Source organism: Perca fluviatilis, chromosome 15, assembly GCF_010015445.1.
Source record: "Perca fluviatilis chromosome 15, GENO_Pfluv_1.0, whole genome shotgun sequence".
Lineage (NCBI taxonomy): Eukaryota > Metazoa > Chordata > Actinopteri > Perciformes > Percidae > Perca > Perca fluviatilis.
Window position 1 is genome coordinate 9,019,266 of NC_053126.1, and position 23,257 is coordinate 9,042,522.

Here is a 23,257-nt window from a genome sequence, read left to right on the forward strand (position 1 = left end):
GTGACGAGCTGCAATATTAAATTCGTAAAGGTAGCGACATAAGAACAAGCTACCACTTCCGCTAATACATTAAAAAATAAAGTGAACAAACTGAAGCAATCACAAAGCAATTTACAGAAATGATCATGAAAGTATTATGTTTGCAATGCTCTATTGGTCACTCTAAATCCTTCAGTGGGAATAATACAGATAATTTTACTGATTATCATTATTACTTAGGGGTCTCAATAAGGGCTTTCAAAGTAATGTATGTTTTAATCATGGATAATACATCAATGTTTTTTTTAAAGATTCTTTTTTGGGCATTTTTAGGCCTTTATTTGTATAGGACAGCTTAGACTTGAAAGGGGAGAGAGAAGGGGAATGACCTGCAACAAAGGGCCTCAGCTCGGAGTCAAACCTGCGGCCGCTGCGTCTAGGAGTAGACCACTATATATGGGCGCGCACTCTACCAGGTGAGCTAACCAGGGGCCCCACATCAATGTTTTTTAATGTTTGTTAATGCCATGCTTACACGGCTGGTGAATACAACCAAAATAAAGTGACCAAACTAAAGCAATCAAGGTAGAATAATGATACACACATATTATCATGACAACTTAAAGGTACATTTTCATTTCTGAATCAAAATATTGAAGCGGTCAGTGGGTGAAACCTAAGCCATAAAAGTTTAAAATTATCTCTAAAACATATAGCATATTTTTCCCATTGTGATATTTTTTTCAGTGGATGACTTATTATGTATCAATATGATGCATATTTTTGAATGCAAAATGTAGATATAGCACTATTTGGAAAAATAAAAGCTGATTTCTACAAGTTTTACACCATTCAACAGAGACTTTATTTCCAGTTTACTGCCTTCAAAAGAGTGTATTCATATATGAAGCAAAGAAATGCTACTGATGATAAGAGAAGAATTAAGTCTACAAAGCAACAGTCTCCTGGATCCTTCATTTGGCACAGTAAATGAGACTACATTCACTGTTCAAACAATCAGTTGTAAATAAATACATAATGCATCACAGCAAGCAGCCAAGTTTGTAATTTTTCATCAACATAGTGCATACAACATCAAATCTGATAACAATGATAACTGTCAATAACTATAATGATAATGGCAAGATTGAGCAGAAGCAATATAATTTACAATCAGTGCATGCTTTAAGCATAATGACATTCATGTCCTCACCTTTTCCTTATATGTCATGAGTCATGACACTTAAATGACACTGGGTGACTATGCACTCCAGAAACAGCGAAGAATAAAATAAACTGCTTTTGTAAACAGTATTGCAACAACAGATGAAACACTTAGGGACAATAAATTATTCAACATTATATTTTGGCACAGAATTTTCATTACATATATAATGAAAATATATAACCCCCAGCCACCATGTATAAGTGTATATATTAGGCTTATATATATAATTTAATATATATACCAACCTCAATCAATATTAAGTCAGATATTTACATTCAATTTGTGTTTGTGTTACACACACACACAGAGAGAGAGAAAGACAGTGAGAAGGAGAGAAAATGACTGTGTTGATCTCAAACTTTTTCTCATGATTGAAAGTAAAGTATTCTTCCCTTTTACTGTTACACTTAAAAATGTAACATGAGCCACTCACAATGAAAGAAAAACATCCAGTGTGTGTATGCGTATGCTCATGACTGTAACTTTTGATAGTTACAAATAAAGTATTGCCAAGTTCTCTAATGTTTTGGCCTCATAATAATTTAACTTAATAAATAAATCCATTTCCCTTCACCCTTTTTTACATCTCCTGTTCTTATGCCTCCCAAACTGTTTTTTCTTCTACTTTGTTATCAATTTCTTACCCATCATAAGGCACCAGTCCAAGTGATACAGAAAGTTGGACCGTGAAGTAGGACCCACGTTTGGCAGATCACCATATCAGTGCAACAAATCAAAGTAAAGCACTTCCACAAATTCATAAACCAGAGATACAGGGATGGTAAAACTGAAAGATAATTAGAAATGAATATTAAAAGGGGAGTGAGGCCTTATAATACAAAGGAATCTATCTTCTAAAAGAATTGAATCATTCGGTGGTTTTCAATTCTCACCAAGACATTCTCTCCTTTAAATGGATACTTCATACTCCCGCGTATCCTGTGGGAAGAGTAAGAAATCATTCCGTAAAAAAATAATTTAAGGCTTTTAGTTTATAAACAAATACATATAAAACAGTCTAAAGTCTCTGTTAAAACAATTATAAAAAACAGGAAAAGTTTAAAGGTGCTCTATGCAATGTTGGGTGATGTCACTTCTTGTTGACGTTCGAAGTATTGTCAAACAAAACGGAGGCTAGCTCGCCCCTCCCTCCTCCTCATCCCGTCCCCTCCCCCTCCCGCGCACTAACCCCCCAACCCCCACCCCCAAATCCTTCTTGTCGGTTATTGGCTGGAACACTGTTTGTTATGTTTGGTGGTGCAGGTTGGCGCAGTTTGTTTTTGTTGCCGTTTGTGGAGCCTGAGCTGTCTACAGAAACCGTTTTTTTTTTTACAGTGTGTTCAGGGGACAGGCAGCTAGCGGATGGTGAGGAGATGTTTGCTGTATGTGACAAAAAAAAATTTCTAGCCTAAAAAACGCGTGAGATCGCTTAGAGCACCTTTAAGTATCAGCCTTGTACTTACCCCTGCCTCATACAGCGGGTTGTTGAAGTCGGACTCGACTGTAATGGGACTGTAGGAGTGTGTGTGAGAGAGAGACTTCCAGAAGAGCGGCTTCCATTCTAGTCTGCAGATGCTGTAAGTGAGGAAAATAAAACAACATATGAGCACATGAATACAGGCTACAGTTTTTTTTATATTATTGTGAAGTGAGGTGAAGAAAAGTAAAAGCAGTGTTACAAATCAAAGAAGAATTCAATGCCACTTTGGTTACCCAGGTTACTCACTTTGTATAGTACATGTAAATTCCTCCAATCAGGAGGATGACCAGGATGATTGGCAGAATTATTGCCAAAGCAATGTTCTCACTCAGGATCTGATGGGACGGCTCAAATGACTGGGACACTGGGAAATAGTCAAAGAGTGATCACAAAAAAAAAGCTTTATTCATTAGCCGTGATGTTTTTCTGCTCACAATGTACTCTTGATTTAGTTATTAATCTAAAAATGTCAAACACACGAAAAAGAGGCTGCTAAATCTGGAGAAACTCTACGTCTTAGTATTAGCACCTTCATTTCATTTGCTAAATCTAAACTGTCTAAAAACTAACAACTAATCTGATAACTGTCCTAACGTAACTTTTTTATGACTTCGCCGGCATTAATTGCACTTTACATTTAGTAAAGTACATTAAAATGTTAGTTGTAAAAGCTGCTGTATCTCCCAAGTGTACAAAAATTTAAATAAAACACAGAATTGTTCTTAATACCACCACTAAATGTTGCCAAAGGAATTCAAATCGCCTTTAATATTATGTCTAAAGGACCTATTTGACTTTATACACATCACAAATAGTAGAAGAAAAACCACCTTCTAATTTGTGATCATCCAAAAGCTCCTCATATGCCACTGTTTGAAATAAAGAAAAGAGAAAGAGAAGTACAAGACATGATTGAATATTTTATCTGCACCGTTGGGATTGCATTACCATATTCTCAAGATTCGATTCAAAATCGATTTTTGATTCAAAAACGATTCACAGTATGTAAATGTAGTTACTTCTCCCATGTGATTGCAGTAGACATACAAATTATAAAAAAATATGAATCGATTTTTGGAATTCTATGAATCGATTTTGAATCGCGATACGAATGTGAATCGATTTTTTTGCACACGCCGAAGGTCTATGTTCTGTTACTAAAATAATGGCAGGCAAGAACCTAATACCTTCATAATCAACAAAAGTTGAAACAAAACATTGATAAAGACAGCGAATCTTAAAAACTTAACCTCATTAATTCAAATGTGGACACCGTGAATAAAATGTGTCAAGCCGTTTTCCTGTTCTGTTCCTCGATTGAAAAGAAGGTCCGGTGACAATGATAACCTTTACCTTTGCAAAAGGGCGGTGGGCTGTTCCACTGAGAGGGATGGCCGGGAACACAGCTGATAATGACCTCGCCGATGAGTTCGTAGCCCTCATAACAGAAGAAACGCAGAGTTTCTCCTGCCTGGTAGCTGTGCTTGTACAAGGTTTGGTAACCATTGTCAGGGACACCAGGGTTTGGGCACGGGTCATATTTTACTGGTCAGAGCACACATAAAGACACAGTTAATGTTGCAGTTCATTTTCAAACTTGACAGCAATAAGCATCATAAACAGACACACAGCAGAGGGCAGGAAAGGGACTTACAGACACACTTTGGGCTGCGGTCGCTCCATTTGGGGGTGCCAGTGTCTCGGCCGTGGCAGGAGATTTGGCTTGGACCTTCCAGTTGATAACCCTGGTTACAAGAGAAACGAACGACTGTTCCAACTGCAAAACCTGCCTCGGGGCGCACTGAGCGCGCTCCGTTTACCACCTCTCCTGGGTCAGGACACTGCTGGACTGTGGGGAAACAGGGGGGGGGGCTTATATTTTGTTGTTGTTATTGTTTTTAAAAAATATATAAAAAAAAAAAAAAAAAAAAAAAAAAAACAACCACCACTGCTGTGTTTTTTTTTAAAAAAAAAAAAAAAAAAATGGAAACAGGGTGGGGGGGGTTTTTTAAAATTATAAATATTTATATATTAAATAATTTTTTTATAAAAAAAAATTTTTAATTTTTTTTTTTTTTTTTTTTTTTTTTTTGTTTTTTTTTTTTTTTTTTTTTTTTTTTTTATAAAAACTCCCAGTCCTTCTGAAGATCTTTAACGTAGGTCCCACTACTTGTCTCACCTTTGACACATGTAGGTGGGCTGCTGCTCCAGGAAAGGTCCCATTGGCAGGTGATGATGTCAGAGCCACTGATGTCATATCCTGGTTGGCACTGATAGGTCAGCACACTGCCTCTCACAGGGGAGGAGTGGGACGAGCTGATCCAGCCAAAGTCAATTTGAGGGAGAGTGGGGCAGGTGTCGTTTGGCTCAACCTCTGCTCGACACAGACAGAGAGCAATGAAATGAATTAAAATACCTTGTTCATGATCTCTTCTTCAGTGGTGGCAGACTTCACTTGTCCTGATAGACGTTTACACAGGCCTACTGGATATTTTCAATGTTAAAATGTGTAGGTTCAAGATTTTTACACTTAGCTATTAAACCAGTTATTTAAGGAGGGCACTTACCACGGTAATGAATGAGGAATCCTTGACTCAGGATGAAACTGGAATCATCTGGATCGCTCTGAAACTGAATGGTGACTTCTGACCCCCCAGACACAACCTGGAAACGCTCTTTGGACCCCAGGTATTGTCCGATCACATGGGACATTAGATCACGTCCGTCAAAAACGGTCAGCACATCAGTGTGGCGGATATTTAGACTTTAAAAAGGAAAGACAAGAATGAAAAAAGAGTAATTCGGTTTTACTTCGGAGAGATTCTGTTTTTTTATAAGATGAGCAGTCCACCCACCTGACACGTTTTATTAGCCAGTAAACAGTACAGAGAAGAAAGGCAGGAGAGGCAGAAGATTATATAAAGCTGCAACATGTTATTTTCCTTTCTCTTTTAGGTACAATTCACATATGTACAAAGGCTATTCAGTATAATCTATGTACAATCTGTAAATACAAATGTATCACAATGTAAAAGTGCTATTAGAGTTAAATAAAACAGAATAACATTTGTTGAAAGTTGAAAGCGTGTATATTTTGTGGTGCACGCACAAGTTGAATTTGACACCAGGATGCTGGTTAAATTGATTTTTGTTCATTAAATATTTTTGCAATTCTTTTGGCAATCAAATGAATTGCTGATTCTATTACTCTAATGGGAATACATGACAGCACATTTCCTGTTCTACCATCTCCTACCAAAGTTTTTCTTGACTTCAAACATACTGTACGGCAAACCCTTGGCATGTAAAATATTATCGTTTGGCAGTACGAGGAGATTATTCTACACATTAAACTAAACACATTAAACTTGCTAATACTGCTTATGCCTAGAGCATACGCCTTGCTGAAACTATCACATTTTAAAGACAATGATTGTAGTATTTGGGTGCAAAATCTGTAAGATATCTTTTTGACTGTGGATAGCATGACAAATAATACAACATGTTGTATACTGTGGTATTAAAACATGTACTATATGAGTCAAAATCAGTCAGATTGACTACCTAGATTTAACTTTCCAATGGTTTGATTCAGTGTGTGAAATACAAGGTTGGATCAAAGGCTCAATTGGTATCCAGGTACATTACAGTACATGTATGTAATAACTGTCCTGCTATGGCACCTCTTGGGCACAGTGAGAATTTGAATTTAGCAAATTAGAAAATTAGAAGCAACATCTGTGAAGTGAAGGGCTTATGTTACTACTGTGATTTTGCTAATTTATTTGTGACGTAAGTAAGACAGTATGCAATTATTCAATTTGCTGATACATACAAACACAAAAAAAACAAACTTTTTGGTTGGTTACTTTTTAATTGCCCACAACTTAAGTTAAAGCAATACTCACATTTGGACATCCAGTTCAATGCGTTTCTCCTCGTTGCCATGGATCTGCCATACACAGTCCAGCCCCTTGGAGTAGCTCTGGGGCCAATCAGGAGACAGGATGGTACCCGACGGCTCGGTCAACTCCCCTCCACACAGAGCTTGCAGAGCAGAAGAGAGAAGAGAAAGTGCAGTGAGTTCGTGGACTGGGAGACAGAGAGAATGATGAAAGGTGTGATGAAAAAATAGCAGAAACTGGAAAAAGAAAAGAAACTGGAGAGAAATTAATTATAAATGGAGGGAGAGAAAATAAGATACAGTAAAACGATCGAGGAGAGATCATAAAGATTTCTGATCCCTGATTTTTTAAGCAGTCGAACATTTTCCATTCTGAGAGAGGCAGCCCTCCTTCATACATGGATGCTCTCGACCATCACGAAAACTCCGACCTCTTTGCCGTGCAGAGCACTAAAGTAACCAATATCCCACCATTCACCTCCCAGTACATCACTGTGTATGCGCTACAAAGCTGAAATACCACACAGCATATGGCTTTCAGAATGTCTTTGGCTTGGTTGAAACTACAGCACCTGTGTTTTCCGCCAGTCCCTGACCCTGTGCAATGTCTCTGCCAGTTTTATATCTGCCACAGTCTTTCTGTTGCTCTCACTATTCACAGCATGCCAGCAGTTGAGCAGATGACAGAGTAAGCGTGGCTGTAGTCATCAAGCTACAAACATCTTGACGCTTCAGGCACCCATCTCAACACAGTACAAGTGGAATATTAATGAATCAAATGACTTTCTCACTCTATGCAAAAACTTACAAAGCTCAGTGTGTTTTTGAAATGTGGATTACTAGAAGAGTTAGTTAAATCAAGAAAATTAAGCCCAGAAACAACAGATAAAGGGAAAGGAATAAGAACATTTGTAATTCTGATTAAAGATATAAAAATAAATTCATTCACTCATTCAAAATAATCCCAAATCTTACCTTTGCACACAGGCTCGCTGTCATTCCAGTGGGGATTGCTGGGGTCGACACACTCAATCGTGCCCGAACCTTGCTCCATGACAAAGCCTGGGGCGCAGGTGAAGGTAACAGTGGTGCCCAGCTGATATGTGATGTCACTGCTGCTGAAATTTCCATGGGGCATGTAGGGCTCCCAGCAGTGTTCATCATCGAAAGCTAAAAAAAGACAGAGAAAAAGTATTTCCCAGTTCCCTTAATGTTATGTTCTCCTGCTCGACAAAATTATGCAACCATGCCGATTTAATTCAGGAGGGAGCAGTGTCGCTTTTCATTTGGGATGACCCAGAATCTCAAACCCTCTTGGCTAGAAAAAGCCCAGGTGTAAGGCACTAAAAGCTTAAGCAGTGAGCATCTCCAAAGTCTAAAATAAATCCCACTGAAGGGAGACTGTAAGCACTTATGTGGCTCATTATGGCCCTCTTAAACACAACAACAAATTAATAAGAAGAAAGTCTTGGTTTTCTAGACATTTGGTCTATTCCCACTTTAGATATAATATATAATATATGAATTACCTAAATAAATTATCTATAACTTATCAAGAGAAAGGTCCACCTTCCAATTTTTTTAACAAGTGACACTGAGGCTTTCGAATTCTTGTAATTGGTGGATTCTGGAAATGCTATAATGAATCATATCTAACTTTTTTTTTAGGCAGAATACTGACCCATTGTATTAAATATGATACATTAACAAGCTTAGGATGTGCAGCAAGACACTGACTTTGTATTTTGCTGAGTGTGGAAAAGAAAGGTGTCTCTGCTCACCCTCGTATCGCAGTGCCAGAAGCAGAGGGATGGAAGAAGAATCAGCTGTGAGCTCCAGGTACAGTGTGGCGCTCTCACTCAGCAACCCACGTTCTGGGACATCATCCAGGTCTGAGTCAAAGAGTGGTGGAGACAGGGAACTGTTTCCACCGCGCACAATTAACCTGAGAGGAACAAACCAAGGACATGTTATGATCAGCGTCTGAATGAGTATTGCATGAATGTGCATGGATAGCAGATTAAGTGCAATTAACATCCACATGTCTGGTGTAACATATAGGACACTGGTGTAGAATAGAAAACATTAAGCTTTGGTCAAGGATACTGTAGCTATATTTCTATACATTTGTGAAATCTAAATTTTTCTTTTCTTTTGAAATGCTTAAATCAAGGTTTTCATTCAATTAGAAATTAGTCGTAAGGGTTTATTATCCATGTTTACATATGAGATAACCAGTTGGTAATTATCTATAATGTTTGCCTATCATTAAATAATGATGTGTGAGAAAAGAAATGTACCGAGCATACATGGAGAAGGTTTAGGCAAAAAAACACTTTTTTTGGCATTATAGGCAATGTATTAGCCAGAACTTTCACGGAAAGAAACATATAGGTAATACAGTTTTTACTATTGTCTGTCTAGCATTTGAATTGGATTAGTTTGCTTTAATAAATCAACAACTTGTCATTAAAATGACAAATAAAGAAAAGGAAGGAAAGGAAGGAAATGCTGCACTGATCTGACTCTAAGAGTATCATAAGTTTGTAGAAAGATACCACAACAGTATTATTAGGTGTACTTTCTAAAATCAGAGTAAAAAACAAACAGATTTTGTGATACACAAAGTAGTGGAAAGACAAACTTACTTATCATCATCTTCATCCAGCGCGATCCTCTCAAAGTGTAGGTGGAGTCTGTGTCCCTCTTTGGCTTCTATTAACCAGTGGCAGCTCAGGTTGTTTCCATTACTGTGGTTGCTGACAGATGGAGGTGGTGGAGACAGTATTCGGCCAACTGTTGCATTACGAATCCACCCTCCACAAGAAACAGCTAAAGAAAATAATATCCCACATATTATTTTCCAAAATGCACCACTTTAACAATCACACTGTTTCCAAACAGTAGCCAGTACTGCATCTAAATGGGTTTACTGACCGACACATTGTGGCTCAGGAGTGCTCCAGTGTGGTTGTGTTGTGTTGACACAGGTAGCAACCTCATGGCCGCGAACCTGGAAACCTGGATCACAGTGGAAGTGGGCCTGACCTCCAGGATGGATATCTGTCACTGTCACTCCGCCGCCCTCAGGAGACAGAGGGAACGGGCAGGACAGCAGAAAGGCTGTTGGTGTTGATGAAACAGGAAGGAAATTCAATTTATTATGTAAAGTGGAAGGTTAAAAAGTTGAGGTTCAATGTTCAAAAAGGTTCTTTTCTCTCACATTTTCAATATATTATTCTACTGGTGAATGTCTGTGCCCGCGGATCATACATTTCTAGCACCTCTTTCATATACACTTTTCCATGCTGTCAAAACTCTTCTCATTCACCATTCACTTCGTGACTGAGAACCTTCACAGACATCTTGCTAAGCATTTTGCTATGAACACCCTCAGAATGGTACGGGAGTATGAAAGCATAGCCAGGAAAATTGCAGACTACAGTAACCACCCACGGTTTAACCTGAGATGACAACATGACAACATAAACTTATATCAAACTGACTGAGAACCTTCACAGGCATCTTCTCATTCACACTTTTCATGTGTCACTATCTCTGACCATTCAGCTTTCCCTCCATATTTTAGGCAAATATCAGTTGGATGTTGATCTATTTTTGTTGTTCCTTTATTTGACTGGACAGGTGTATATAGGTTGGAATCAAACCTAAAATCTTTAAATCAGTTCCTATCCTATCAGTGTGCATTCCCTTTCTTGACTATGACCATCGGAACATTTACCATGCTTGCACGCTTTTAAATATGCAGGTATGAAGGTTTTCATTCCAGCCACATTAAAATTTCTTCATGCAAAGAGGACAACGTAAATCAGTAACATTTTCTTACTGTTCACCAATATAATAGATCCAAAGTAGGGATTTTAACATATGCCATTTCTAGTTATTTTATGAAACCTGAAGCGTTAATTTACCTTGATAGTGGAGGCTGAACACACCGTGGTTGGACTGTCGGAGACTGCGATAGTGTATGTACACCTGATTGGTTGTACTGCGAATCACCTGACCCTCTCTCATCAGGGTCTCGTTGGCTAGGAGCTCTGGTCCCAAACCTCCATAGCCCATGATCGTCAGAGACTCCTTCTTAGAAAGGTTAACCTTCCTCACCTAGAGGGATAAAAAAGGAAGTAATAACATGCAACCTGTTCTGACAGCTGTCCTTTATAAATAACAGAGTCACAGACACACATCTACAGCCTTATCCAACTCTACATTACTATTATACCTATATCCACCTTTAAGATTAACAAATTAAAAGAAGCATAAATAGAAGTGTGAAATGGTCCTAATTTAATTTAATAATTGAGAGGCATTATGTTGCCATCTTTTGAATTGTGTATGTTTTGGCCACAATTAACTGACATTCCACTTGGGCCTCATTAACTACAAGTTAATACAGTGTAGCTGATTGACAATATTGCTGCTGCAACAATTAGAATTATAACGACTCCCATGTGATTACTGCTGTTTTTTTTCTGTGCAGCCAATTATAGATGATTTACCTTCTCAATATATACCACCGACCCCACCACTATTTATTACTGAAATTGTAATGCACAGGCTCGAGTATGTTTCAAAATATGTATCTAATTTATCAGATATCTGAGATCACAAGAAAAAAAATATATAATTAGGTTTCTATGTCATAGGCACTCATATTCTATGCCATTGTTCACTACTCTGACATAAAATGCATGCAAATAGTTTAAATGTTTTAATTAGTCCTTATTTAAAGAAATATATTTGAAGTCTCATTTTGTACAGTTTCTATATTCCTCTCAGTAATAAGAGTATAATTAAAGTACTGAAACCTACATATTCAGTACAAAGACAACTAAAAAAATTTCTTTGAAAAGAGTTCAATATTTGAAAAGATGAGTGACTATGATTTCATAGGAGATAACGCACATTACCTGAATTTCCACACCATAACCTGCATACACAGTAATACTGTAGGTGCATTCCAGAGGGGAAAAAGATGAGGATGATGACGCAGGATCAGGTGACTCGACAACATCCTCCATTGCTGACAAAGTTGCATTGCATTGTACTGTGAAAAGAGAGAAAGGGCAGGAGAAGTAAAATTGTGTCGAAAAATACATCTAATGCTTTTTAATTCACTTCATACAGGAAAGCTTTAGCAACCAAAAAAATATAGGTTTTCATAGTAAGAACAGGACTCACAATATTACATCATATATAATAATCATATATATCATATATATATAATCAATATTACAATATTATATCAGCATATAAATATGCTATATAATAATAACAACAATAATAATAATAAAAATTTGCTACATTTCATGGCACACAAATGCCAATTAAAAAACATTTCTGCAGGCAATCACAGAAAGAAGCATAAGATGCATGATGCTGTTGCATCTCAGTAACCTTATGTTTTTCACATGAGGATTGGTGGGATTGATTGCTGCTGTGAGTATTGAGTGATGTGAAGATGAGAGAGAAGTTACAATGTCTTTTATTGAACTGTGTTTCACTGATTCCCAAAGATGCCTCCTACACTCCCGATGATCTACAACGCATAAACCGAGAAGTTATGAAGAATTCCTAGTTAGCAGAAAAATGTCAGATGTGTGCAGAAGCACATAGGAAGCGCAATAATGCTGCTGGTTGCTCACAATTTATCCAAGGTTCTGCATTAAACGAGGCATGTGTACTTGTGCTGGATTTAAATAATTACCTCAAATTAGAGAGTGCAGATGGGCGACACATACCTGTGTGCATAAATGCATTTTCTTGGCAGAGGATGTATAAAAACTGAAATGATTTTTGAAAGGTCTACTTGGGTGTGCATCCTTCAATGTAAGTGACATAAAACAAAAAAAACAACAACCTGTGTTGTTGATCACTTTCAAGTAGGTCAGTGGTAAGAGATGCAAATCCTAGTCATCCTTGACACCAAAATAGCTGCGCACTGCTAGACGGCCAGCGACACACCCCTTACTGTGCAAATCATCAAAATACCAAAATGGATAAAGGGAAACTTCACTGAGCTTCAGGAAAATCTCAACTTCTGGCTGAAAACATGTACATAAAGATACTTTGGGGGGTACAATTTCTTTTTATCCTGCTCTGAACCTTTTGAAGTTTTATGAAAGTTGGAAACAAATATGGAAATGAATGCATCAGTTACTGTAGTTTGGGTTGGTGCTTGAATAACAATAAAGTAAAAGCTGCCAGTACTGTAAACTAGCAACTGCAGGACATTTGTGCATTGTTGGTAAGACAGCCATGTCTCCATATTGGTACTGCTGTGTAATGGGGGCCAGCCCCTAATACTGGATGTTATAGAGCCAAACTCTGAGCCACTGATCAATCAGAGTATGTTTACCACAGGGGGTACTTATACTACTTCTTCTATTTCATGGGAAGATTGTGGAGGTGCTCAGCTAATCTGAGAAACAATAAAGTTAGGATCCACGTATTATTTGTGTGAGACTAATCCAATATATTTTTTGTCACACTAACCAATGAACTACCAACTACAGTTCAACTGTGTTTCATCTCAGACAGGGACAAGGAGCAGCACATTTCTGCCTCGTCTTTGGGCTTGTGGGACAGGGAAATACAATCTGAGCCCAATAATAACAACCTGGCTTATCACCGCTAAGTGGCAGTATGCAGTTGTGAGTAACAGTACACCAATTAAATTGGGTAAAAATGAAAAGTAATTTCTAGCAAGCACTACCTTGGGTGAAGCTGTGGTGTATCAGATTGCCCCGCATTAAATGATTTTATTGACCGCATTACTAAAACAGCTGCTATGCTTCAGTTGAATCAAATTATTGACCACCCCTTGCAATACAAACGGCAACTGGAGAGGAAAGGGCTTTACAGTCCATTTGATGATGAACAGAAACAAAAAAAGTGAAAAGGAAGAGAAGGGGAAGGAAAAGCATCTCAACACTTTTCATTTATTCAGATTTTAAAAAGTGCCATAAGTAATTAAGCTGACAGTGTTAACTGAGCATGCACATAGGTAGGAGTAAATGGAAATTGTAGCTAGTTAGATGCAGCACCTCTCTGCAATAGTTAAAGTGAATGTATAATACGTTGTGTCCACAACACTTAGTGTGTGTTTTAGAGTTGAAGTTCTTTTCAGAAAAGTAATAGTTTGACATTTTGGGAATTAAGCTTATTTGCTTTCTTGCCAAGAATAAGATGTGAAGATTGACACTACTCTAACTTCTGTGCGGTATATAGCTGGAGCCAGCCACCAGTTAGCATTAGCTTAGTATAGCATAAAAACTGGAAACACTGAGAAACAGCTAGCCTTGGTCCGTCCAAAGGTAAAGAATCTGAAAACCACAACCTCTAAAACTCACTAATTAACAGATTATCTTGTTTCTTTATAACTGTTTACAAAAACCTAAGTGTACAACACATTTTAACACCAGCACATAACCCCCTGTAAAACATTTTTTCCAAATACTTTTTTGTACATATCAAACAAACAAGATACAACTTGTTAATTAGTGAGCAGAGGTGCTGGTAGGTGGATTTTATTACCTTAGTTTGGACAGAGCCAATGCTAGCTGTTTCCCCCTGTTTCCAGCCTTTTGCTAAGCTAAGCTAACTGGCTGTAGCTTCATATTTCCATCCAGACAAGAAAATGGTATCAATCTTCTCATCACACTCTTGGCAAGACAACGAATTAGGTTATTTCCCCAAATGTCAAACTATTCCTTTAGGGTAGAGTTGTTTTGCCAATGACTGCTGGTGAACCTGTTTGAGATATTTCATCATCGCTACTTGGAAATGAAAATGGAATTGTTGACAGAATGATTTGTCAAATTAATGTTTCTCTTCTTATGATATTAGGCCAATAACAGTGCTGATATTAGTATGTATGGCTTCACCTGGTTGCCATTTATTCAGTCAATACATTGTTTTCTTGCTCACTGATTACATTTAATTTATTTGCTGTAATAATAACTAAAAGACAAAGAATATATTTAGACTTTATTGTCATATTGTTCTTGACACAGCACTTTTCATGTGACAATGTGAATGAAAAGGACACTAAGAGGAACTGTCGCGTGACGATAGACCAAGCCAGAAAGTCAAAGCCCTTGTATGCTTGATATCTTGATATAAGCATCACAATGTTTTTATAAATCACTTGCTTCTCTTTATCTCTATACATATTGTCCTTTGTGACTGATATAGACTTTACTGAAGTTATAAATAAGGGATAAGGATTTTTACTTGGACTGAAATCATCGGTGTACTTCACTGAAAGAGCTATGGGGAAAGTACATATTTAGTAAAGTTAATGGGTTCATGGTTCAGTCAGAAGACTATATAGATCCAGGATGCTCAAGATTAATGGTAAAGGATGATCTCCCTGTGATGTATTTTCTGGGTACACCATATGTGTATCTATTTTCAGTGCTAGCTATCCTCACCGTCATCTAAGTCAAAGATGCACACGTCTATTTAAGACATATTACTGATAGCCTATTGCACATCTGGCTGCGTTCATCTCACAGAAGTTTAGGCTGGTAAACCAATCTGCTGTCTTGCTTTAGATTATGGAGGCGAGACAGAGGAGAAGAAGTGGTATACTTGACTATTTAAACAGGAAATGAGTGCACTGCATCATCTTAATCAGCATTTAGTGTATACTGTCATTTCTTAATGTTCCACCAAACATTTAAAACATGAATCCTGAAAGAACAAGCACATTATTCCTGCAGAAAAAGGCCATAAGCATAGGCAAACATGTCTGTACTTTAGACATTCTCACCTCATATTCTTAACAAAACGTTAGCTAGTTTTTAGTGAGCTAAAAATCTAAAATCAGTCCTGGATACTGAATATGTTACAGAATTTCCCTTCACATTATTAGTAAGTAGCTATGCTGACTACATAGCTTAAAATCTTAAATCTTAAAAATGAGCATCAAGTCACAATTGGTTACTTGTATGCTGTTTTATCTCTTTCTTTACCAGCAACTCACACTGTACAGTAACCTGTCAATGTTTCATCATCAATATTTTATGACAGTTTCATGTTACCTTGTCTGTCAAGATCTCCTTGTTACTCTTTCTTCAAAAGAGGCAGAGAAGAAAAGTGACTGAAGTCACGACGGGAACGAAAGTGATTCCGTGGGAATTTGTCGTCACTGCCGATGAAACCGAAATCTGAGCAGCCCCAAAGCCACGGGTGCGATTCGGAATTATTTGCTCAAACATTTTTTTCACATCGCTTCATCACAACCATGGTAACAGGCATCAATACACTAACACAGACTCAGGGAAAGCCAAGTGGTAGCATGCAGGTACCTGGCATGTGCATTGTGGTTATGGTGGTCGTGGTGATCAGAGTGGTGGTTGTCTCCTCCTCTATGGGCAGCGGGGACATGGTATTCCTTGATCCTGTCTGGCTGGCAGCAGAAGAGGAGCTTAAAGCTGTGGTGAGCAGGCCCGGTGATATGACTGTTGCTGTCGACTCGGTCTGCCCAAGCCCAGGCACAGCCTGTGTCGGGTTGGTGGTAGTACCTGCAGAGTCCAAAGGTTCAATTCAGTGTGTGTCATTTGTGCCATTTATGTGCCAATTATCACGGCTTAGGCATTAAGCCTGAAAGCCATAAAGACCTATTTTAATGTACCTGTGCTTGCTGAAGCCTCTCCTAAGTAGTCCTTACTCTGCAGAGCAGCATGGATTAGGTCACCCAGAGGGTACGAGTCTGGGGTTGATGTTGGTAGTGTATCAGTTTCAGTAGTCCTAAAGGTCAAACCTGAAAAGGCCAGGAATGATTACTGCTTTTGTTATTTGCTAAATCATATATGAAAACAAACCTAATAAGCAGGACCTGGGAAGCAAATGCACTGAATATATCACATTTGTTTTCTAGATGTGAGATAAACAAAGTTTGCATTAGTTCATGTTTGTGGTGAAACAACAAAGGTGCATGTTAGAGGGAACACACACACACACACACACACACACACACACACACCACACACACACACACACAGTCACACAGTCACATACAGTTACCTGAAACTAGGTGGATCATGGTGACAGAAAGCATCACAGCAAGGTGTGTGAACCCCATGGCTTTAGATAAAACTGAATGACCTGAGAAGGTTAAAGAGAGCAGATTGATTAGCAAACTATAATAATGTAAATAGAACAGTTAGAGTATCTTCTAATGTAATGTAATGGCTTATTATAATTACTGCAGGAGGCATACAAATAATGCATGCTGACTGGAGTGTTAATTAGGCTAATAGCAAATTATTAGTCATCTAATTTAAAACAGACTAGCCATTCATGTACAGAGCATATGTTTACATCACACAGGCCACAATGACTCGGATTAGAGGACCACTGCGATGCTACATCCATTCAATTATAAAAGTATTTGTACAGGTCTAAGAAAAGGAGCCAGGTATACATTGCACACAGAGTACGGTTAAATATTCAGGCTTCCCCCCTACATTTCACCCAAACCTGCAAAACCATGCCCGAAAATGCGCTATTCCAAAATAAACCAAAGCAGCCTACCCTCACCGCGGTAACCCTCTAAACCACATTCTATTAACAACCTGTTAATGGTAATGTGACACAAAGCACCTCCGTTGTTATTTGAGGCGTTTCCTCGGTGAAAATGCCAGCCTGGTGTGTGACAAAATGTTCGGGCTATACGAGGCAGCATCACTCGCACCTCCCCCGGCCCTCTTTGTGCGGAGGACGATTTTTGGCATCAGTCATCACCACCGTGAGACCGACAACCATCTTAGCAACGTTGAAAGGTGCCTGTCCTTTACCTTTGTTTTCCGGGCTGCGTCCTGTGTTCTTCTACTTGGACAGTATCCTGTTGCCTTAGGCCCCGATAACACGGCGGGGTTTGTGCTGGTGAGATGCCTCTAGCTGGTAACAGTGTGGTTGACGCATTCGGCTATGATGTGAGGGCATTTGTGTTGAACCTTCAGGTGCGCCCTAGCGGTCGCACGCGGTAAATGCAGCGGCGCGCTGGAGCTATCCACATTTTGTCTGTAAGCGCTGGAGGAGCTGTCCACCAGCACGGTGCAGAAGTGTGTCCGACACAGCGCTGAACGGTATATCAAGGTAATCAGACAGGGATATGTTTGCTGATTTAAAGGCCTGCATGTGCCATATGGTATGCATGGCGAACAGTTTTGTGCCGTGGTTTCCTGTAATAGGTGGATGTTTGCGCTAATATGGATTGCGGACATTAAACATGAGCCAGCTGAGCTGTGGGGGCTGGTGCAGAGCAAAAACAAAATGAATGCTGAAGCGACTGCAAAAAAAACCACAAAAACAAAACAAAACAACCGAGCCAAGTCCACGACGGAGCACCTTTTTGGTGCGTAACCATGCCGTAGCTTATGGGTGTTTCCAGACAGTATCATCACATAGCATGTGTTGCACTACAAAACGAATCTGTTAGAATAAGCCTATTAGGAAAGAGACCTCCCACTTAAAAAAACACTCCCGCACACACACACATCTTCTACTCTGTTATTGCCATTTATTTATCATGGTTGTAGCAGAAATACAACCCAAATGCAACATTTGGTCTACTTTGGCACTGGTGACAATTGGTCGAATAATTTTCCAATTGTTTTTTCATGGGTGTTGTGCAAATCTTGAGGATACTTTACATTTCAATATACACAATAGCACTACTACCCATATAATGATAATCTTTGTTATATTAATTAATTTTAACACTATCATCATCTTAAATAACATTACATGTAATTCCCCCAAAACTCAATAGTGTAAGTAACAACTTGTATCTATGTAAGTACGACAACATTTGTCAACTAATAGGAAAGAGAGCACTATACAGTCCATTACAATGACTTTGTTCATAATGCAAGAATCTTAATTAGACAAAAGTTGAGACTGATAGGGAAAGTTACATTTGATTATTTTTATTTATTTATTTATTTGTTTATTTATCAGGGACCATACAAGCAAACATAGTTACAATACAAAGCCCGTAACTGATGCGCAGCATATAGAGTTTATAGCTAGTGCTAATTCTCAACTCTTGTCCCTGGTTGAGCATTTCTAAGAACATTATAAAACAGATACATACATACGAAAAGAGAGAAATAAAAAAGAAAAATCATTGGCATTTCTTCATACACACACACACCTTCACTCACTACACAACTAAAATATAACTAATAAAATAAAATAATACTAATAACAATAGTTAAAAATGGTTACAGTTTTGATTTGCCTTCAGCCACAACTTGGAATGCTGGAAGTACATTTTTTTGAAGTCCGATATGACCCTAATGTCAGCTGGTAATGAATTCCATAGTCTACAGCTCTTAACAGAAAAGGCAGTCTGTGCGAAGCTTGTCCTACAGTATGGTATTGTACAGTTATGATTTGTACTGCTTCTAGTAACTCTTTGGCTGCTCTGTATTTGAATAAATCAGCCTTTTATAAGTGGTTAAACTGTAGCCTGTTTACTTTGTAGACCCCACAGTTGCAAAAGAAAACAATGAATTTAAGTGAAGAAACCAGCAGTCAAGGTTGAACAGAATGAAAGCCTTGGTATGACTTTAGCTACATCCACAGCTAGTTTGCTCAGAGGTCCAAGATTAGGAATTACATAACACCATGAAGTCAGTGTCAGAGGCAACTTAACCAAAGGGTGACTGGCTCTATGATGGACCGGCAACCAATCTTGACTTTTTCACTAATGTCTTCCAAGTGCATGCTGGGATAGGCCTTGGTTCCCTGTAACTCTAAAGGGGATTAAAGTAAACAAAATAAATAAATCAGTGGGCTGTTTAAATCCAGGACAGTAATCATTTCCTTTAGGCTGTGTGTGTTGGCAAACAGAGCCTCTCCCCGCTTACAATGATCTGTAAGACTTTGACAAGCCAAAATATGTCTTTAGCTTGTAGGAAATACCTATTACTACTGTTGTTTTATTATGTAAACTATGAAAAAAAATCCCACTAAAAACATCACCAGTGACCAGTGAACAGTGACCAAAAGAATGACTTCAAAGCCAGTAAAAATACATTTTTTATTTTACTGAAATAATTAATAGTCTGTGAATATTTTTTATAGTACTTTGCTATATTACAGACATATTTATGCATTGTCATAATCTCTCAATCTGTTTCTATTTTAGTGTCTCACAAATTTAAAGGATGCACTGGTCAATGAACACACTCCCTTTGCCTCCATATGTTGAGCTGGGTGTCCATTCACTGAGTGGCCTTCTCTGGACTCTACTGCTACTCTTTCTGTGGCACTGTTATCGGATGGGCTCCGACCTGCCAATCCCAGGCCATGGACACGCTGGAAAGCTTAAGTCTGGCTCAAGGCGGTCTATGATGTCCCGTGGCGGTAGCTGTGCTGGAACAAAGTGTAGTGCACGATCCAAACTGTCAAGAAGTGATCAAATTACTCCCTTTATTTCCATGGAAACAGAGGAGGATGAGGATCAGGGACAGGGCTACCTCACCCCAGTGCTGAGTCATGCCTTGTTCCCAGCCCAGGCATCTGCTGAAGCCAAGAAACTGTACGCAGCACTGCAAGAGTATGCCAAGCGCTACAGTTGGGTGGGCATGGGCCGCATTCATAAGGGCCTCCGTGAGCAGGTACAAGTTTATTCCATGCAGGCCATAAGCTGGTGTTTGTTATTGGCAGTAAATCTTGTGTTTCTGATGTATTCAATAATGTATTACACAGAATTCCATTGTGCTCAAAGATTTGTTTTGTAATCCTCTGTTAGAGTAGTTATGCTAACACCTCATTTATAACTACTTTTGTTCAAGGGTAAACAGTGGAGGAAGGAAACATTGTCAAGAACGAATCATTTATTTCTCATTGTCTCATAGGTCAGACTGAACGATCACTCTGCTATACAGAAGCCTCATCTCTTCTTCTTGCCAGATGTCCCAAGTGTTCCTTTCTTCCCACGAGATGCTCATCGACATGACATTGAGGTCCTGGAAGCCAACTACTCTGTAGTGTTGGCAGAATTCAAGGCTGTATATCAGAGGGGCATCGACTCAAAACTAGGCTGGACCTGTCTGGGACCAAAGGTACACAGTAAAATCTTTCAGGCCTACTATGAGAAAGGGACAGCTCAAAAAACACTTCTATCCTATGTATAAAATCATTATTATCTGTTATGCAAAATAATGTGGAAAGAAGCTGGGGAAAGGTGACATAATACTATCAGGGTATTTTGTTCTTGTTACAATGGATGAAACATCCCACCATTTGTTTAAATATTCTGCTATTTGTGTTGCAGAGTTCTTTTTTATGATTAGTATTGTCCATCTTTTCTCCATTAAAACTCCACCTACAGGCTCTGATGTTAATAAGGGTATAAATTGGTTTATCCTAAAGTGTGTCTCATTTGAGTCATATGTTAACTACAGGTTATTGTCTCTTTCAGGGCCAGGCAGTGTTTCCTTTGTACAGTGCAGGTGTCTCTGTGGCAGGAAACTGTCGGTCCTGTCCCTGCACCTACCGGACACTTCTATCACTACGTACGTTCATAAGCAGCAACTCATTGGGATCTGCTGGATTTTGGCTGTTGGGACCCGGAGCAACGTTGGGGAGCTCATATGGACCCACCAATACGCGCCTACGTTGTCACCTTGGTGAGTAAAAGAAATGCACTCATCATGGTTTATCTGCATTTTAGACACATATATATAAAAAACGGTCAGTGACTCAACTGACTACTCCAAAAAAAAAAAAAGAAAAAAGAAAAATGACCTGATAAAATACTAAACCATTACATAATGAGATACTTTGTGGGTTAGGGTTGAGGTTCATTTCCTCCTTAGCCCATTTTGTACTGTGATCTGGATCTGTCTGGCTATAATCCTCTCCATTTTAAACGCAGGCAGCACTGGAGTGCATGGCCTTCTGAGCTGGGGTAAACCATGATGTTTTGTTTCCATAATCTAAAAACAGACATCACTTTTGTAGGTCTGCAGACTCCACCCCTGTGTGAGCTGGTGGTGGGAGGGGAGCCTCAGTGCTGGTCAGAAGGACACTGCCTCCTGGTTGATGACTCGTTCCTCCACACTGTCTCCCACAAGGGTTGGTGAATCACGTACAATTTTGAAAAACAAATGCTTCCAACGTTCATTTTACTCTCACTTTTATTCTTAATTGTATTTTTATTAATAAACATGCACAACACATAACAATTGAATGCAATGCATGATCTCTGTGTACAAAACAAGCAGCAAGTGACTATTAAGTGTATTTGGGTCTTTTAAGTTTTTGCTCCATTTCATGAGTTGTTCCCACGAATTGAACCTAATGCCACATTTTTACCTAAAATTGTATCTGTGTCTATTTCTAAAGGGCCTCCAGATTCTGGACCCCGAGTAATTTTGAGTGTGGACCTCTGGCATCCAAATGTGGCTGCAGCAGAGAGACAAGCTTTGGACTTCATGTTCAACCCCGACTTCTGAATTTGCGCCTGCCAATACTACCAATATACAACATGCAGGGATGCCTTACCTTAGCCCTGCTTGTTGTGGGTCCTGCATCTCATTCCAGTCAAGAATCACTGTGTGAATCTGCTCTAAGAATTACGCAAGCCATTAGCCATGCTTTCAAGTGGTTTATGGATAAAGTTAGTCAGTGCTAAATGCTATACAATTTGGATGCAAACTACAAACTAAATCACTTGAAAGCACAATGAGATCTAACCTAAGAGGAGCAGATGGTGTTAACTATTATAAATCTATCTTGACACAATGCTAGTGAATGCTATTTTTGCATGTGAAACCTATCTGTCCTGATTACTGGACTTTGTTTTGAGCTGATGCATGTGCACGAGTGTACGAGTCAGCCTGGGATGCTTTATTTTGAAATTTAGGTAGATAACAAAAAAAACTGTGAAAACATGAAAAGTATATAAATGCAAATTTCTATTTATTTTTGTTTTCCAAAATGAATGCCAAGATCATATTAACTTTTACATACTGTGGTTATTCTTTCTATTCTTATTACCTCCATGTATGCTTGTATGTTTCTATCTGTAAATCTATTTTTCATTTATTAATATATTTGGTTTACATCACATGCATACATCAGGTTTGTTGTCAATTCTGTCTTTCCTGGAATCCAGATAATAAATAAATAACAAATAAATCAGTTTTGACTCCATTGTATTGTATTGAGTGATAGATACATGTGTATGTACACTTTTGTTGCTAAGTATGCTTGGAGCAAAGCTTTATAGGGCTATCAAAATATGCAATGAACTTGTATGGGGGAACACATTTATCTTAAGCTAGCAATTGTATTTAAGTATATTATTTTTAGTTTCTCTCTGGCTTCTTCTTCAAAAAGTCCAGAGTCCAAGGAGAACAAACTTATCTGTCTGCTTGAAGAAATCATGAGTGAGAAGGAGAATAAGACCATCATCTTTGTAGAGACAAAGAGGCGCTGTGACAGAAAATAGCCTGTTGACTACTTGGCTTATTGAAAAAAAGAAATCAAATTAAATGCAAATGTCATTTATTCTCTATAAAACTGGACATTATTATTGTTTGGGGGAAAACTAAAATATCATTTTTAAAACACAGTCTGGTTCATTAAGCTCCTATAGCTTTTTTGGTTACTTTTTTCA

The 23,257-nt window shown here is 38.5% G+C and overlaps 2 protein-coding genes across 3 annotated transcripts; one reads left to right on the plus strand and one right to left on the minus strand.

The window, feature by feature from the left end:
• Window positions 1-820: 820 nt before the first annotated feature.
• sez6l2 (seizure related 6 homolog (mouse)-like 2) lies at window positions 821-17,563 on the minus strand. 2 transcript variants are annotated; one of them, XM_039825617.1, is made up of 19 exons: window positions 17,418-17,563; window positions 16,645-16,725; window positions 16,253-16,381; window positions 15,927-16,142; window positions 11,523-11,659; window positions 10,524-10,716; window positions 9,529-9,714; window positions 9,240-9,423; window positions 8,373-8,536; window positions 7,567-7,761; window positions 6,596-6,734; window positions 5,255-5,451; window positions 4,867-5,061; window positions 4,342-4,536; window positions 4,041-4,232; window positions 3,518-3,556; window positions 2,934-3,051; window positions 2,671-2,782; window positions 821-2,146 (listed from the first exon to the last, which is right to left on the minus strand). In XM_039825617.1, the coding sequence occupies exons 2-19, from the start codon at window positions 16,700-16,702 to the stop codon at window positions 2,117-2,119; spliced, it is 2,679 nt and encodes an 892-aa protein (XP_039681551.1). In that variant the 5' UTR covers window positions 16,703-16,725; window positions 17,418-17,563; the 3' UTR covers window positions 821-2,116. The 2 variants fall into 2 exon arrangements, with proteins under 2 accessions (XP_039681551.1, XP_039681549.1); XM_039825615.1 differs by lacking the exon at window positions 17,418-17,563 and adding an exon at window positions 17,155-17,320.
• Window positions 17,564-17,635: 72 nt separating this feature from the next.
• asphd1 (aspartate beta-hydroxylase domain containing 1) lies at window positions 17,636-22,780 on the plus strand. Its single transcript, XM_039825618.1, has 6 exons — window positions 17,636-17,718; window positions 19,778-20,249; window positions 20,490-20,696; window positions 21,056-21,263; window positions 21,598-21,711; window positions 21,982-22,780. Exons 2-6 carry the CDS (start codon window positions 19,797-19,799, stop codon window positions 22,089-22,091), a joined length of 1,092 nt encoding a protein of 363 aa, XP_039681552.1. The 5' UTR covers window positions 17,636-17,718; window positions 19,778-19,796; the 3' UTR covers window positions 22,092-22,780.
• Window positions 22,781-23,257: the final 477 nt, after the last annotated feature.

What these genes read in the sequence shown, in the direction of transcription:
- sez6l2 (XM_039825615.1), bottom strand. Translation starts at nt 17,305, where the DNA reads ATGCTGCCTCGTATAGCCCGAACATTTTGTCACACACCAGGCTGGCAT. An exon ending in AACCACAATGCACATGCCAG is followed by an intron (nt 11,660 to 15,926) that starts GTACCTGCATGC and finishes CTCTTTTCACAG; the next exon opens with TACAATGCAATGCAACTTTG. An exon ending in CAGCGAGCCTGTGTGCAAAG is followed by an intron (nt 6,735 to 7,566) that starts GTAAGATTTGGG and finishes CTGCTCTGCAAG; the next exon opens with CTCTGTGTGGAGGGGAGTTG.
- asphd1 (XM_039825618.1), top strand. Translation starts at nt 19,797, where the DNA reads ATGCACTGGTCAATGAACACACTCCCTTTGCCTCCATATGTTGAGCTG. An exon ending in ATAAGGGCCTCCGTGAGCAG is followed by an intron (nt 20,250 to 20,489) that starts GTACAAGTTTAT and finishes ATTGTCTCATAG; the next exon opens with GTCAGACTGAACGATCACTC. An exon ending in CCACACTGTCTCCCACAAGG is followed by an intron (nt 21,712 to 21,981) that starts GTTGGTGAATCA and finishes CTATTTCTAAAG; the next exon opens with GGCCTCCAGATTCTGGACCC.